The sequence below is a fragment of the Mandrillus leucophaeus genome, unplaced genomic scaffold (assembly GCF_000951045.1).
Source record: "Mandrillus leucophaeus isolate KB7577 unplaced genomic scaffold, Mleu.le_1.0 Scaffold360, whole genome shotgun sequence".
Classification (NCBI taxonomy): domain Eukaryota; kingdom Metazoa; phylum Chordata; class Mammalia; order Primates; family Cercopithecidae; genus Mandrillus; species Mandrillus leucophaeus.
In genome coordinates this window covers 1,322,789-1,336,351 of record NW_012103810.1, presented here as the reverse complement: position 1 = coordinate 1,336,351, position 13,563 = coordinate 1,322,789, and the positions used below count along the sequence as shown (strand labels likewise).

The 13,563-nt window shown below is 45.7% G+C and overlaps 1 protein-coding gene across 1 annotated transcript in view; it reads right to left on the bottom strand.

The window, feature by feature from the left end:
- TENM4 (teneurin transmembrane protein 4) overlaps positions 1–13,563 on the bottom strand; it is a 792,673-nt gene that overhangs the window by 244,000 nt on the left and 535,110 nt on the right. The window contains exon 7 of the mRNA XM_011989697.1: positions 3,719–3,974. Within this exon, the coding sequence (XP_011845087.1) occupies positions 3,719–3,974 (256 nt within the window). The remainder of the gene's footprint in view (positions 1–3,718; positions 3,975–13,563) is intronic.

The window sequence follows — 13,563 nt, the reverse complement described above, 5'->3', positions numbered from 1 at the left end:
AGAAAGAAAGAAAGAAAGAAAGAAAGAAAGAAAGAAAGAAAGAAAGAAAGAAATTGATACCCAATGTTAGAGGTGGGGCCTAATGGGAGGTGTTTTGGTCATGAGGGTGGATCCCGCATGAATAAATTAAAGCCCTCCTTGGGAGGAGATCAAGTTCTCATTCTTACTAGTTCCCTCCACAGCTGGTTGTTTAAAAGAGCCTGGCACCTCCCCACCCCTCTCTCTGTTGCCATGTGATCTCTGCATACACTGGCTCCCCTTTGCTTTCTGCCATAAGTGGAAGCAGCCTGAGGCTCTCACCAGAAGCAGATGCTGGTGTCATGCTTCTTGTACAGTCTGCAGAACTGTGAGCCAAATAAATCCTTTTTCTTTATAAATTACCTACCCTCAGGCATTCCTTTATAGCAACACTAAATGGACAGAGACAGAAGGGTACTGCCAAGCCCGGATTTCCAGCCATCCCTCCACAAGGTGTCAATTACGTGAGTGAAGTCATCTTGGATCCTTCAAATGAGTCCAGTTGCCAGCTGAATACCACCAGTGGACCCCTGTCAATATGATGTGGAATGGATGAATAGCCTAGCTGAGCCCTTCCTAAACTCTTGACTCACACTGTGAAGTATAATCAACTGGATGTTTCCAAAGCCACTAAATTTTGGAGTCATTTGTTTGTTGTGCAGCAACAGATAATCACAGCAGAAAGTGACCTTTATTTTCTCAGTTTTAGAGATAAAATTGAAGGTCTTGGTCCATAGCTAGTGAGCACTAGAGTGAGGTTTCTGAGGATAGGGTATGTCTGACCCTAAAACCTGTGCTTCAAACTTACTATGTTGAATGGGCCATCACTTGTGCCCTCAGAACATCAGGCCAAACTTACTTCTTCGAAGTAGAGAAGAGGTAGAACCTACTATTTCCCCTCAACTCCTCTGGGGCGAGTAGGAGCTCAAGAAACACTTTTTGAATGACATTTTTATCCACAGGGTGGATATGGAGAGAAGATGTATATGAAAAAATGGGAAATAGCTTTTATAGTGTGGTTTTTAAATGCTAGGCACTTTGCTGTGTGCTTCTTATACATCTCATTTACTTCCTCCCAACCTCTTTGAGAGGCACGAATTCTTAGATGAGGGAATCAAGGTTCAGGGATGTTAGGGAACTTGCCCAGCTAGTAAGGGTTAAAGCCAAGGCAGGTATGAAGGTCCCTCTGACTTTGAAGGCCATATTCTGTCCACCTTGCCAAGCTAGTCAGCTTGTGATTCTATCTGCCAGACTTGACGCTGATCCCTCCTAAACTGTGCCTTGTTAGTTTTGTGCCCTCAATCAGTTACAGTCAGCATTAAGATCTAGAATTCTGATTGTGTATTCACTGTATTAAGCACCTCTTCTGGCTTTAGGCCATCCTTGGATGCACAGAACTCTGGGTTCACAGAGGAAGACTTCCTCAAACATTTCAACTGGGGCTTCAAGAATAAGTAGGATTGGATAGACCACAAAGTGAGAAGGTGAGTGACTCTGGCAGAGCTGTACAAGACTCTGTGCAAAGGCATGAAAGGGCCTGGCACTGGGGGAAATATACATACATGCACATACATATACTGAATATTAAATATATATGATATAATAATATATATCATAAATAATGTTATATATGTGTATAGATGTATATAAAATGGTGTTATGTGAGTATATACCTACGTGTTAACAATGGTTACTTTTGGTGACAAATATAAATGATTTTCCTTTCTTCTTATTTCATTGTGTAGCTGTTTTGCAATGAACATTTCTTATTTGAGTAATAAAGTATAAATAAAAAGAAAAAGCTGCATGTGTTTTGAGCAATGGGTGTGGGAGGATAGAGCATCAGAAAGGCAGGTGAGCACAGAAAGACAGGAGACATGAGCTGGGACCACCTTTGCAACTCACACTAACCATTAGGAAAACTGCCTTGCTGCTCATCCTCTATCTTCTTTTCCTTGAAAAACCTGGAAACTCAGAGTAGGAAGTTCTAACTTGATCCTAAGTGGGAAAGATGAACATCCAAGCAGAGGGAGTGGTGACTGTGGTCCATGCAGAGCATCAGAACCATTGATTAGTGGCTAGCTTCTTCCAGTCATGTTTGGTCTTTCAACGAGCACATTGGAAATAATGGAGATCTGATTAAGCTACCCTGGGCAGGCTGACACACAATTATCCTACTATGTTACTGATGAGCACAAAGGAGGCACGCAGGGAAAAATCACACACGATTTTAAAGGATGTCAACAGAAATAATATAAATTAAGAGACTGGAGATAGGAGCGGGGAAGCTGGTTGGGCTGTATCTCTAAGAATTTTGCTTTTGGAAAAACAATTCTAGAGGAGTAAAATGGTACAAACAATGTTCATTTTCTCTCACTGGCCTCTACAAGTTCGATGTGCCGTTACCATAGTTGTGTGCTAGGCAGTCACATGTCCACACTTTCCACATGCAGGTTAATTTTACTTCCTTAAATCTGGGATGAACTTTGCTCTTTTCACAGATAAAGAACAGGAGTTTGAGGAAATAAAATCTATGTTTCCCACTACTTTAGGAAATACGGTAGAAGATAAAGTGGTTCCAGTTTTGCCAGCCTGGGACGCTTCATCTACAGTTTAGAGAAAGGGAGAGGCTATGCCCCCAAACTCAACAGTGCTTACCTCAGAGGGGTAGGATTATGGGTCAATCTTAATTTTTGTCTTTATAATTCTCTGCATTTTCTCTGGTGAGCTTGTATGGCTTTTATAATCATAAACAAATTCCATTTTGGAAAAACAGTGTGTAAGCAGAGGGAAGGAGAACAGCTACAGGCAAGCAGACTGATGTCCCCGAGCTGACGAAATCACTGCCCAACAAAGCTGGAAGAAGGAATAGGGTGGAGGGCTCCCAGCCAGCAGAGACCGAGAGAAGGCAGCTGGGGTGTAGGTGAAGCAGCACTGGACAGGGAGTCAGGCAACCTGAGTTCAAGTCTTAGCTGTGCCTCAATCACTTGTGTGAAGTGAGCTAGTGATGGACCCTCTCTGATTCTCAGCTTCCAAATTCCCAAATGGGGATGATCATCCTAATAGCCACTTCACAGAGGTATGAGGATTACATAATGTCACACATAGGAAAGCCCTTGTAACCCAAAGTTGATGTATACATGCTAGGGGTTATTAGGGCTTTGGGTGTAAAGGTGGTAGCACAGCAGGGAAGGAGGAGAGGTGGGGAGACTGACATAGCTGAGTGCCGACGCCAGGCCAGGCAAGTCTGACACTAGGCATTGGGTAGTAGAATCATGTAGGGAAAGGCAAAGATGAGGGCCCGAGTCAAATCAGACTGAGAACCTGCTGTAGGTCACACACCTGTGCAAGCCTTGTTCACAGGTTAGCTCTTCATCTCCTTTAACAGTTCTGCCCCGCAAACTTCATGGCCATTGTGTAGACAAGGGAGGAGAGGCAAGGGGTTGGTGCGGGGGGTATCTAGCAACTTGGCCAAGGTCACACCTTTGGTAAGCAGTAGGCTAGCACTGGACCTTGGGTCTCTTGGGTTCCAAAGACCATGCTGACAGTCAGAGAACTACATCCCTAAACCGTGCACCCAACCCCAGCTCCTCCGGCCAGCATTATCTGGGGACACTGAACGGCCCCGCCAGCCAAAGACCTTGGTCCAGGCCCCGGCTGCCCGCCCCTCCCAGCCTCGCCCGCCCTGCCGGCCGCGCACCTGGTCTCCAGGGGGATGTTGCTGTTGAGCAGCCAGTTGTCCTGAGCATGGGCAGGCTCCTGGGCACCGCTGGCGGGGGGCTCTCCGGAGAGCGAGTGATCCGTGGGAGCCGGGCTGGGGTTGCTCCTCGGCGTGAAGTTGCCCCGGTTCAGGGAGTTAATGGAGGCTGCGTGATGCTGGTTGGGGGTGTGGGTGTGCGAGAGCGGAGGCGGCGGTGTCCGGAGCCGCGCGTGGTTCTGCAGGCCGCCCGGGTGATCTAGGGCACAAACACGGCGGTCAGCGGCGGCGAGCTGGGTGCTGCCCCTTGGCTGGAAAAGCAGCCACGGAGGTCTGAGCAAGACCTAGAAGAGGCCGCCGGCAGATCATACATATTGATGCAGTCAATCAGTAATTACACGACAGATGTTTATTGAGCACCTACTGTTCTAGGTGCTAGGGATACCTTAACCAACTAAACAGACAAAAATTCCCGTCCCCATTGAGCTTAAATTCTAGTAGGGGAGTAAAACAATAGACAACATACAAAAGACTAGTTACTCATCTCAGCAACTTCACATTGTTTCATGCTTTTAGGACGTGGTTTTTAAAGTGTAGCCAGGGACCAGCAGCTTCAACATCGTCTGGGAATTTGTTAGAGATGAAAATTCCCAAGCCCTGCCCCAGACTGACTGAATCATGAACCCTGATGGGGCCCAGGAATCTGATTTTACAAACCCTCCAAGTGACTCTGATGTATGCTAAAATTCTAGAACCACTGATTATATATGATGGTACACAGTAAATGAAACAAAGTTTTTAAAAGTAAAACGTATAGTTTACTGAGATGGTGATAAATCTAAGAGCACATACAGCCAGGAAGGGCACTGTGGCCTGTGTATGTAGGGGCAGTGGGAAAATTTTAGATGGGGTGGCCACATAAGGAGAAAGATGACTTTTGAATAAGGTGAGCCATGCCGGGCCGGGTGGTTAAAAACCACTCAACATTTACTGAGCACATTGAATGTGCCAGAGTCCCGTTCTGAGCCTTCCACAAGTGTAAATTCAGCTAATTCTCACAACCATCACAGAGTAGGGACTGCTTTTATCCCCAGTTTACAGATGAGAACATTGAGATACGTTATTTATTCCCTTTAATTATTGAGAACAACAGGTATCATCACCAATTTACAGATGAAAAATGTAGACTTGGAGCAGGTAAGTAAAGTGCCCAAGGGTTTGTGGCTAAGTGGGTGTTATTGGTAAAGAAAGAAAACGAATACCATTTCTGGTGATACCACAAATGAGGCAAGTTGTGGAGGTAAATCTTCACGATCCATCTAAGCTATGCTCACAGAAAGCCTAGTCTTTCAAAGCGGATGATATTATGGGGGTGGTGAAAAGGCCAGGAAATTACATTCTAACCTAGATTCTACCACTTATTAACCACATGGGCATGGTCAAGCCATTTAACCTCTTAAGCCTCAGTTTTCTCATCTGTAAAATAGGGGAAATAGTTTATTTGGGGAATCACAGGGCTACTGTGAGATCAAATGAGGCAATCTGTAGGAAATAAATATTTCTGAAGTATTCTGCTCTTTGTTCCTCAAGAGAATTCTGTATTTTATAGAGGAGACTAAGAATCAGAAGGAACAGCAATATTCCAAAAGCTGTGCTCTTCTGGGGATAGGGAGAGGGCTTTTGGAAACCAGCAAGCATAGTCAGGTATGAGGCACCATTAGTGTTATGGATTTTTCAGTGTAAGATGCATCACTCTGCTTTTTGAATAAACCAACCTTTTATGCCAAAGAGGTATAAAGCAAATCTGGTGGGGAATTTGGGAAAGGGGAGTTAGGGTGGAAGGGAGAAAGAAACAGAAACCCATTTAAGTGGATCACTTCCTTATTACAAGCTGCTACTTTCGGCATAAAGCCCAAACCTGGCTTAATATAAAACCCTCCGGAATCCGATCCATGGCTGTCTTCCAGCCTCTTCTCCCATCAGCTCCATCATGCATCCTCCACTCCAGCCACATCTTTCCTCCGAGGCCAGGAGATGTGCTGAGGCCATCTGAATGGTCAAAACCTCAACTTCCACAAGGACGGTCCCCAGGAAGCTGACAGAATGTGAATAGTACCTCCTGAAGATATGCAGTGCTGTAGTGCTGGACCAGAAGGAAACTATCAGGGATGTTCCTTGCTGGGAAGGGAGAGAACCTGGAGGCGAATACAACCTGTCCAGGCAGAGTGTCCCACTCAGAGAACAGGGAGTGTTGGACTAGGAAGAAGGTGAGAATGTGCAGGGTCATTTGTTCTGTGCAGCTGTCCTCAGGTAGCACTTTAATGGAGACAGAAAGAGCCTGGGACAGAAGCCAGCAGCAGAAGCAGCCTCCTGGGCTGACTGAATGTTCTTCCCAGGCTTGGCCTTTCAGGCTGCTGGCAGTAGTCCACCAGAGCAGTGGGAGGCAGCGGCTGAACCACTACCATCCAATGGTTATCAAGAGGCCAGCAGAGAAGTGTTACCCAGTCCTTGCTCTTGCTCTGGCCCTAGGAGTCAACCTCATGGCATTTTACTTAATTGATATAGTTTCTGCTATGTATTGAAGCATCTACAATGTGTGCTTTCACATCCTTAACTTTTCTAATGCTCACAACAACCCTTAGGGGGCAGTATTTGTACTCCCATTTTACAGATGAGGACACAGGCTTACAAAACTAGTCAGTGGTTCTCATAAATACAAAGGCCAAATTCAGTCTACTAAACCATGGTGCCTTTGCATAAAACTTAGACACCTCCTGGACTGTCTGTCCATGGCTAAATGCAGGAAAAAGGTCCTCAGTGAAGACAGTAGCATCTGATGTCTGGGCCAGGCAAGCCTACAGACATTTGCTTTGTGACTAATGGGGCACCTGGCTCTGGCTTGATAAATGATCAGGGGAACTGTCAAAAGTCCTGCAATTATGAAATTTTAAGTAAGATCACTGGTTCAGGTCTAAAAACTAACTTCTAAAAGGAAATTCTCCTTAGGGGACAAGGAATGTTTTCTATGGGAACAAGGAATGCTCTGGGCCAAATCCTCTCTATTTGTTGAGCCCTCAGCTCAACTGCTTCTCCATCCCGAAAGACTTCCTTGATCTATCCTCCTTTTCCTCTTGAATGCTGACAGCAGGCAACCCAGACCTCTCATTTTCATCTCCTCCCCAAGAGCAAGCATACTGATGTCCACATGTTGCCTCCTCTGGGAGGTGTGAAAGTCCCTATCTTCTCTTCTCTGTGCTGGGTGATCACAGAGCCTAGAATTGAGCAGATGCTCAATTAAGTTTATTGAACGAATAGCCATGTGAATGGCCTAAGCTGTCAGTGCAAGCAAGTGAGGTTCATATTTGTGTGCAAAAAATCATAGTAGACCACTCTGGGCCTGCTAGACCATGGATCTATGCAGGCCTTTACTTACTTGCCTGGAGCTAGAGTTGCAGAGGCTTTGGCTAGGCCCTTTATTTCCCTTCCCTCACCCTTTCGAGCTTGAGAACCTTAAGAAAGGGGACCTTGATGTTTCCCAGGTTCCCAAAGGAGAAGCTCTATATTTGGGAGCTCAGCAATAGAAACCTCACTCACAAACCCCAGAAAGAAATGTAAACTTCCCAAAGAGCAAATGTTTCTTCTGGTCTGAATGGACTCTTTTTTTTTTTTTTTTTTTTGCTTCTGTGGCCAGGAGCAAAGATGGAGGTGAGAAGCTACAGAGGAGCCTTCTTTTATCCCCTACGAATATGCACCCTCATCTTTGGAGGGAATCTCAGAACCAGTTCACCCATTCAGAATTTATTGAATGCCTATTCTGTGCCAAGTCTTGTACACTAGGTATTGGGAATAAAACAGTGAACAAGATAAATATGGCCTAAGAGAGAACTCTCTTCTAGTTTCTATTTACTGGCTGGTTGACCTCCAACAACTCACTTCCCTTTGGTCCTTGGTCAGTTTGTCTGTGAAAGGGCAAACTTTCCTACTTCACCACTTTCTGGAGGATGAAGAGCCACAGGTTTGCTTGGGTGCCAAGTGTACCATCAACTCCTACTACGTCCTGAGGGAAAGACCCAGGTGTCATTCCTTTCCATATCCCCAGTGTCTGCACAGAGCTGGGCCTGATGCATGGTAGGCCCTCAGTAAATCTTTACAGAATGTCGGGGAAAGAACAATTCAGGTAGTTGGGCCTTTTGCCTGCACAAGCAGTTGCTTCTCTCAAGCTACCTGAGAGTACACATTGGTACACCTGCAAAGCTGTGATGCAATTTCCAATTTACACCCTCTTCTCACAGGTATAGCTACCAAGTATATCCGTGAATCAAGCCCAAATGTGAGTCATTTTACTGTTATTTGTGCACACCACTACCAGTAAAAGTCACTTGTGCACCTGAGTTTTGCAAGCCTGGTTTTCCAGGAAGTTTCTTTGCTTCCTACAAGTTCTTAAATATATTTGCAGTTACTAGTGTCCTCCAACACCTCAGGCGGTTTTCATTTTAGATGCACAAAAATCCTGAACACCGAAGCTTCCTGGCTGCACCTCCCTGAACCAAGATCATAGTGAGGCTCCTTTACAGTGCCGGGCAGAGCCGTATGTAAGAGAAAGAGACTGGGCTTTGGTGTCAGAGAGCCCTGAGTTCAAGTTTTGGCTCTGCCACTTAGAAGCTGTGTGACCTTCATCACGTCACTTACTTTCTCTGGAGCTTTAGTTTTCTTACAACTAAATGGAAATAATGCCTACCTTATAGGACTGTTATGAGAATTAAAAGAGATAATGTATGTGAGTATTTAGCAGCGTGGTTGGAATATAGTAATTCTGAAAAATGGTAACTATTAATTCCACAATTACAATAAAGTCATGTTGAATGAACACATCGTAAAGCCCTGAATCATCACCATGGTGATCACTCTTCAGCATTTACAGCATGGGTTCCAAAGCAAAAAACCTCGAGAGAGAAAGAGCAGAACAATATCTAACAGAAGTATGATACTCTTTTATTACACTGAATCCCACTCTGGACAACCTGCTGGCTCCTAGGAGCTCTAGTCTCAGGAGGGTGCCTGTAGCTGAACTTGTAGTTCAGAAACTGATGAGAATGGCTGTAGCCCTGACACTCAGAACAAAACCAGACACATGGGCTCACCATGTATTCAAAGATGAAAGCCCCTTTCTGCATTCGATTAGCATCTCAGAGCAAACCAGGCAGGGGCTGCTACCCACATCCATACCTCTCTGCCCTGGGTTCAAGGTGTGCCATAAGGAGAGGGCCCCAGTGTTAATCAGTCAGGAATATTAAACAGCCCCTTGTATGCAGGGACTTGATGGATTAAAAGATGAGGATAAGCCCCATCCTTGACAAGTAGCCAGTGTTTGGGAGGACAGCTAGCAAAGATACAAGAGCAGAGCTCAGGGACCTCACAGACCTAGACCTTAACTCTGTCTCCTACTGGCCACATTCACCTCTGAGCCTCTAGTCATTTATCTATAAAAGGTATATATAATAGTAATGGCAATAAAAGGAAGAGAAAGAACATGGACTACTGTAGGTTGAATAGAGATTCAGAAATAAAACAAATATGGTCCTTGACTTTGAGATGCTTATGGTCTAGTAAAGAAAATGGATATACAAACAGATATATACTACACAAACTTGTGATGATAAAATTATACATCACTATCATCATCGCATACATTAGTTAACATTTACTGAGTATTTACTACTTGCCAGATACTTTCTAAATACTTTGATTATTTAAGCCTCATAACAGCTCTGTAAAGAAGGTACTGTTATTACTCCCAGTTTTGTAAATGAGGAAACTGACACATAAAGGCTAAGCAATTTGCCCAAGATTTCGAAACCTTTAATTGGTGGAGCCAGAATTTGAACTCAGGCAGTCTGCCTCCATAGACCCTACTGTTAAACAACTCTTCTTTGTGTGCATTCAATGAGTGAATGCAGGAAAGGTGCTTACATCAAGGCCTGCCACATCCTGAGCACTTTCCAAGTGCTGACCACAGTAATCCTTACCAGCAAACGCCACAGCCCCAGGGAGCACCACGGGCATGGAGAGCAGCTGCCAGACTGACTGTCAGGGTCAGGAAAGGTTTCTGAGAAGGGACATGTGACCTATGTCTGAGGGGCATTCTAGGCAGCAGATAATAGCTGTGCAAGGGTTCAGAAGCAAGGCCAGCTGGGGACAGTTTTATAATTAGTGTGAAATGGCTGTGCGAGAACAGTGGCTGCGGGTGAGGTAGAGACGCTGGGGCAGGCCCAGGTGGTCACTGCCTGGAGGTGCCAGGCTAAAGACATTGGCCTTTATTCAGAGGATTGGGGGTCACATTAGTATGTGAGGAAGATTTCTAGTGGCCATGTGGAGGATGAACGAGGCCGGGATAGGCTATAAGCACCCCCTAGACTGATGGCAGGGTGCCTCCCTGGTGGAAAGATTCCAGTGGAGTCCACCACTGTTCTTTTATGAGATCACATTCATGAGAAAAAGGCATGAACTTCCAGAGCTTTGGCTCAGGCAAGGAACTCAATCGTGTCAATAGCCCTGTGATCTAAGGCCAACTCTGGCTCCAAGAAAGGGTGCCAGGCTGAGTACCCACATCCAGCCCTGCAAATGGCAGACAGGTGCCCGAAGGTCTCCTTGCTACAGAGCTAATGATGACTCTAGCATGCAACTGCAGTCATTAATTGGGTCCTAAAGATTGTCAGATATGAAAGATGATGGTATTTAATTATCATAAAACAAAAACTCCAGCTGCCTGAGAATGCCAACAGAAAGAGTTATTTGGCTTCCATTAAAATGCCATCGACTACCACTGACATGGGATGGTGATGTAGCAATGCTGAGAGCTTAGCTAATGAACCCTGGCCTACACTACCAATTTACGAAGGCCAGAAAGCTCTTTATCACCACAGTTAGCAGTCAGAATCTGATAGCCTGACTTCCAGTCTCAGTTCTGCCTCCTTCAAGCTGTAGAATCTCGGGCGCTTTATTTAACCTGAGTTTCAGTTTCTTCACTTGTCAAATGTACATGCAAGCACCTTGCAAACTGTAAAGTCTTGTGCAAGAGTCAGAGAAAACTATCACTATTATTGTTACCTGAACCTAGAATGGATCAAAGCAATAAAGTCCACAATGTAACCACCAGTCTGAACATGAGGCTAGGGTTCACACTTTTTGTAGTGTTTTCTCTGCCTATTCACCCCTTCTCTGGACAAAATCCTTTTGGTTCATTCTCACTTTAGTCCTATGTCATGGTCAGTGCTCAAGGCTTCTAAACAGTATTTGGCCTGAAACCCCAGATGGACTCACACACAAGGAAGGGCCCACAGAGGACAGTAGACTGTGGGGCTTCCCTGGCTCCCCTTCCAGTATTCTGATGGGAAATAAAAAATAGCACCTTGAGGTCACAATATGGCTATTTCTGCTTCCTCATTCGTTTAGTCAGGACAGAACTTTGGGCAAACACTCAGATTATTAAATTGCTTTGCATTTTAGAAACAGTGATGAAGGGACAATGTATGAAAAAGCCTCATTGTATGACACAGTGGTTTTTAAATAGGGGTGTCTGGAAATGAGGAAGGGTGTTTTCTAGTTGTCACAATCGCTGGGAAGCACAGGTGGCCTTTGGCAGGAGGGGGCCAGGGAAGCTAGCTGCATGCAATGACTGGGACCAGCGATCCTAGGGGATATGCACTCCAGTGGCAGTAGGATGGGTAAACAACTACTATAAAACTTTATTCTCCGTTTGCCTCCTCCAGCCCCATCCTCAGTTCCAGACCATTCTCTGCCTTTCTGTGTCCCAAGAGGCTGACTCCTAAGGATTGCAATACCTGGGCTCCCTTGCCCATTGGCTTCTGGATAGGTTTGGCTAATGGTGAGCATAGCAGGACACTGAAAGGTAGGAAGAGAGAGAGGCTGGAGTAACCTTCTTGCTATGGTTTGAATGTGTACCCCAAATTTCATGTGTTGGAAACATAATATCTAAATTCATATGTTGATGGCATTTGGAGGTGGGGCCTTTGGAAAGAGATTGTGGTGAGATAAAACCATCAGGGTGGAGCCCCAGTGGTGGGACTGGTGGCTTTATAAGAAGAAGAGAGACATGGTCAGGTGCACTCTTGCCCTCTCACCATGTGATGCCTTCTGCCATGTTATGACATGCTAAGTAGGCCCTCACCAGATGTGGCACCCTGGACTTTGGATTTCCTAGCTTCCAAATGTAAGAAGGAAATTTCTTTTCTTTAGAAATTACCCAGTCTGCTAGAGCAGACAATGAACAAGATACTTCTTTTCCCCCACCCCGTGGCAGCTTGCCTTCAGCTCTGAGTCTCAGGCAGTAGCCATATCCCTCCAGGCTACAACAACTTACAGATAGAGTGGTCTAGGGAAGCTTCTAGGAAGAGCAAGGACTCAAACTGAGCACTGAAGTAGAAGCAGGACAGAGGCAGACAAAAGGGGAGCAAGAGGGCTTTCTAGGTAGGGGCCTGGCATGAGTGAACAAAGGCCCACAGGCTGAAAGATATAGACCCCTTGTGGCAGCAGGATGGTGAGAGACCTGGGCACATGGAATAGAGATTTGGCAATGGATCACAAAGAGAAATGAGGTTGGAACCCACCTTCAAGAGCCTAGAGCCAGAGGCAGTTTCAAGGGTGTTCAGAGAGAGGGCTCACCCCAACTTCCAGTGAGACAGTCTTGCTCTGTCGCCCAGGCTGCAGTGCAGTGGCATGATCTCGGCTCACTGCAACCTCTGCCTCCTGGGTTCAAGCAATTCTCCTGCCTCAGCCTCCTGAGTAGTTGGGATTACAGCTGCACACGATCATGCCTGGCTAATTTTTAAATTTTTAAAGTAGAGACTGGGTTTCACCATGTTGGCCAGGCTGGTCTCAAACTACTGACCTTGTGATCCAGCCCGCCTCGGCCTCCCAAAGTGCTGGGATTACAGGCGTGGTGAGCCACCGCACCCAGCCGACTTCCAATCTTTTAAAGCCAAGAGTAGTCAAAAGAGTGAACCAGGACTCCCAGGCTTCATTAAAATGTGCATGAAGTTCCTCAACCATCAGTGAATGTTCTCTAGGATAGAATTGGGGGAAAGCGCCCTACTGCTTTTAACTAGACAATTGACGGAAGAACAGAGTTTCGGCGTCTGCCAAAGACAGGTGTAATCACCATTGCTCTCTATTCCTAGGGTCATGGTAATTCATAGACAAATTAAGCCAAGAGCATCAAAACCTGTCTTTTCTAAGCATGGGGCACGCATAACTTGGCTGGGCCACCATTTGAATCCAAAAGTAGAACTATCTCACAACATATACTCCACCAGATTTCATTCTTTTGCTTATCCCAATCAGCAGCTAATTTGCTGTGTGACCTTGGGCAAAGCACTTAACCTATCTGAGCCCCAGTTTCCCCAATTGACAAACAGAAAAGGAGGTGGTGGGAGTTCACTCCAATTTTAAATCTAAGACTGTATCATTCTGAGCCTGTATTTGTTAATGAACATCTGCTTGCAAAATATGTGCACAGCAAGTCGTGTATTATATTGTGTTGTGTGACTAGGCACCAAACAAGGCAAAACGATGGAATGAAAGAAAGGGAAACATGTGGTGGTTCTTCCCTCCCTCCTGCCCTCCTTCCCTTCCTTCTTCCCTCCCTCCCACCTGCCCTCCTTCCCTCCCTCCCTCCTGCCCTCCTTCCCTCCCTCCTTCCCTTCCTTCTTCTCTCCCTCCCGCCCTCCTTCCCTTCCTCCTTCCCTCCCTCCTTCACTTCCTTCTTCACTCCCTCCTTCCCTTCCTTCTTCTCTCCCTCCTGCCCTCCTTCCCTTCCTCCTTCCCTCCCT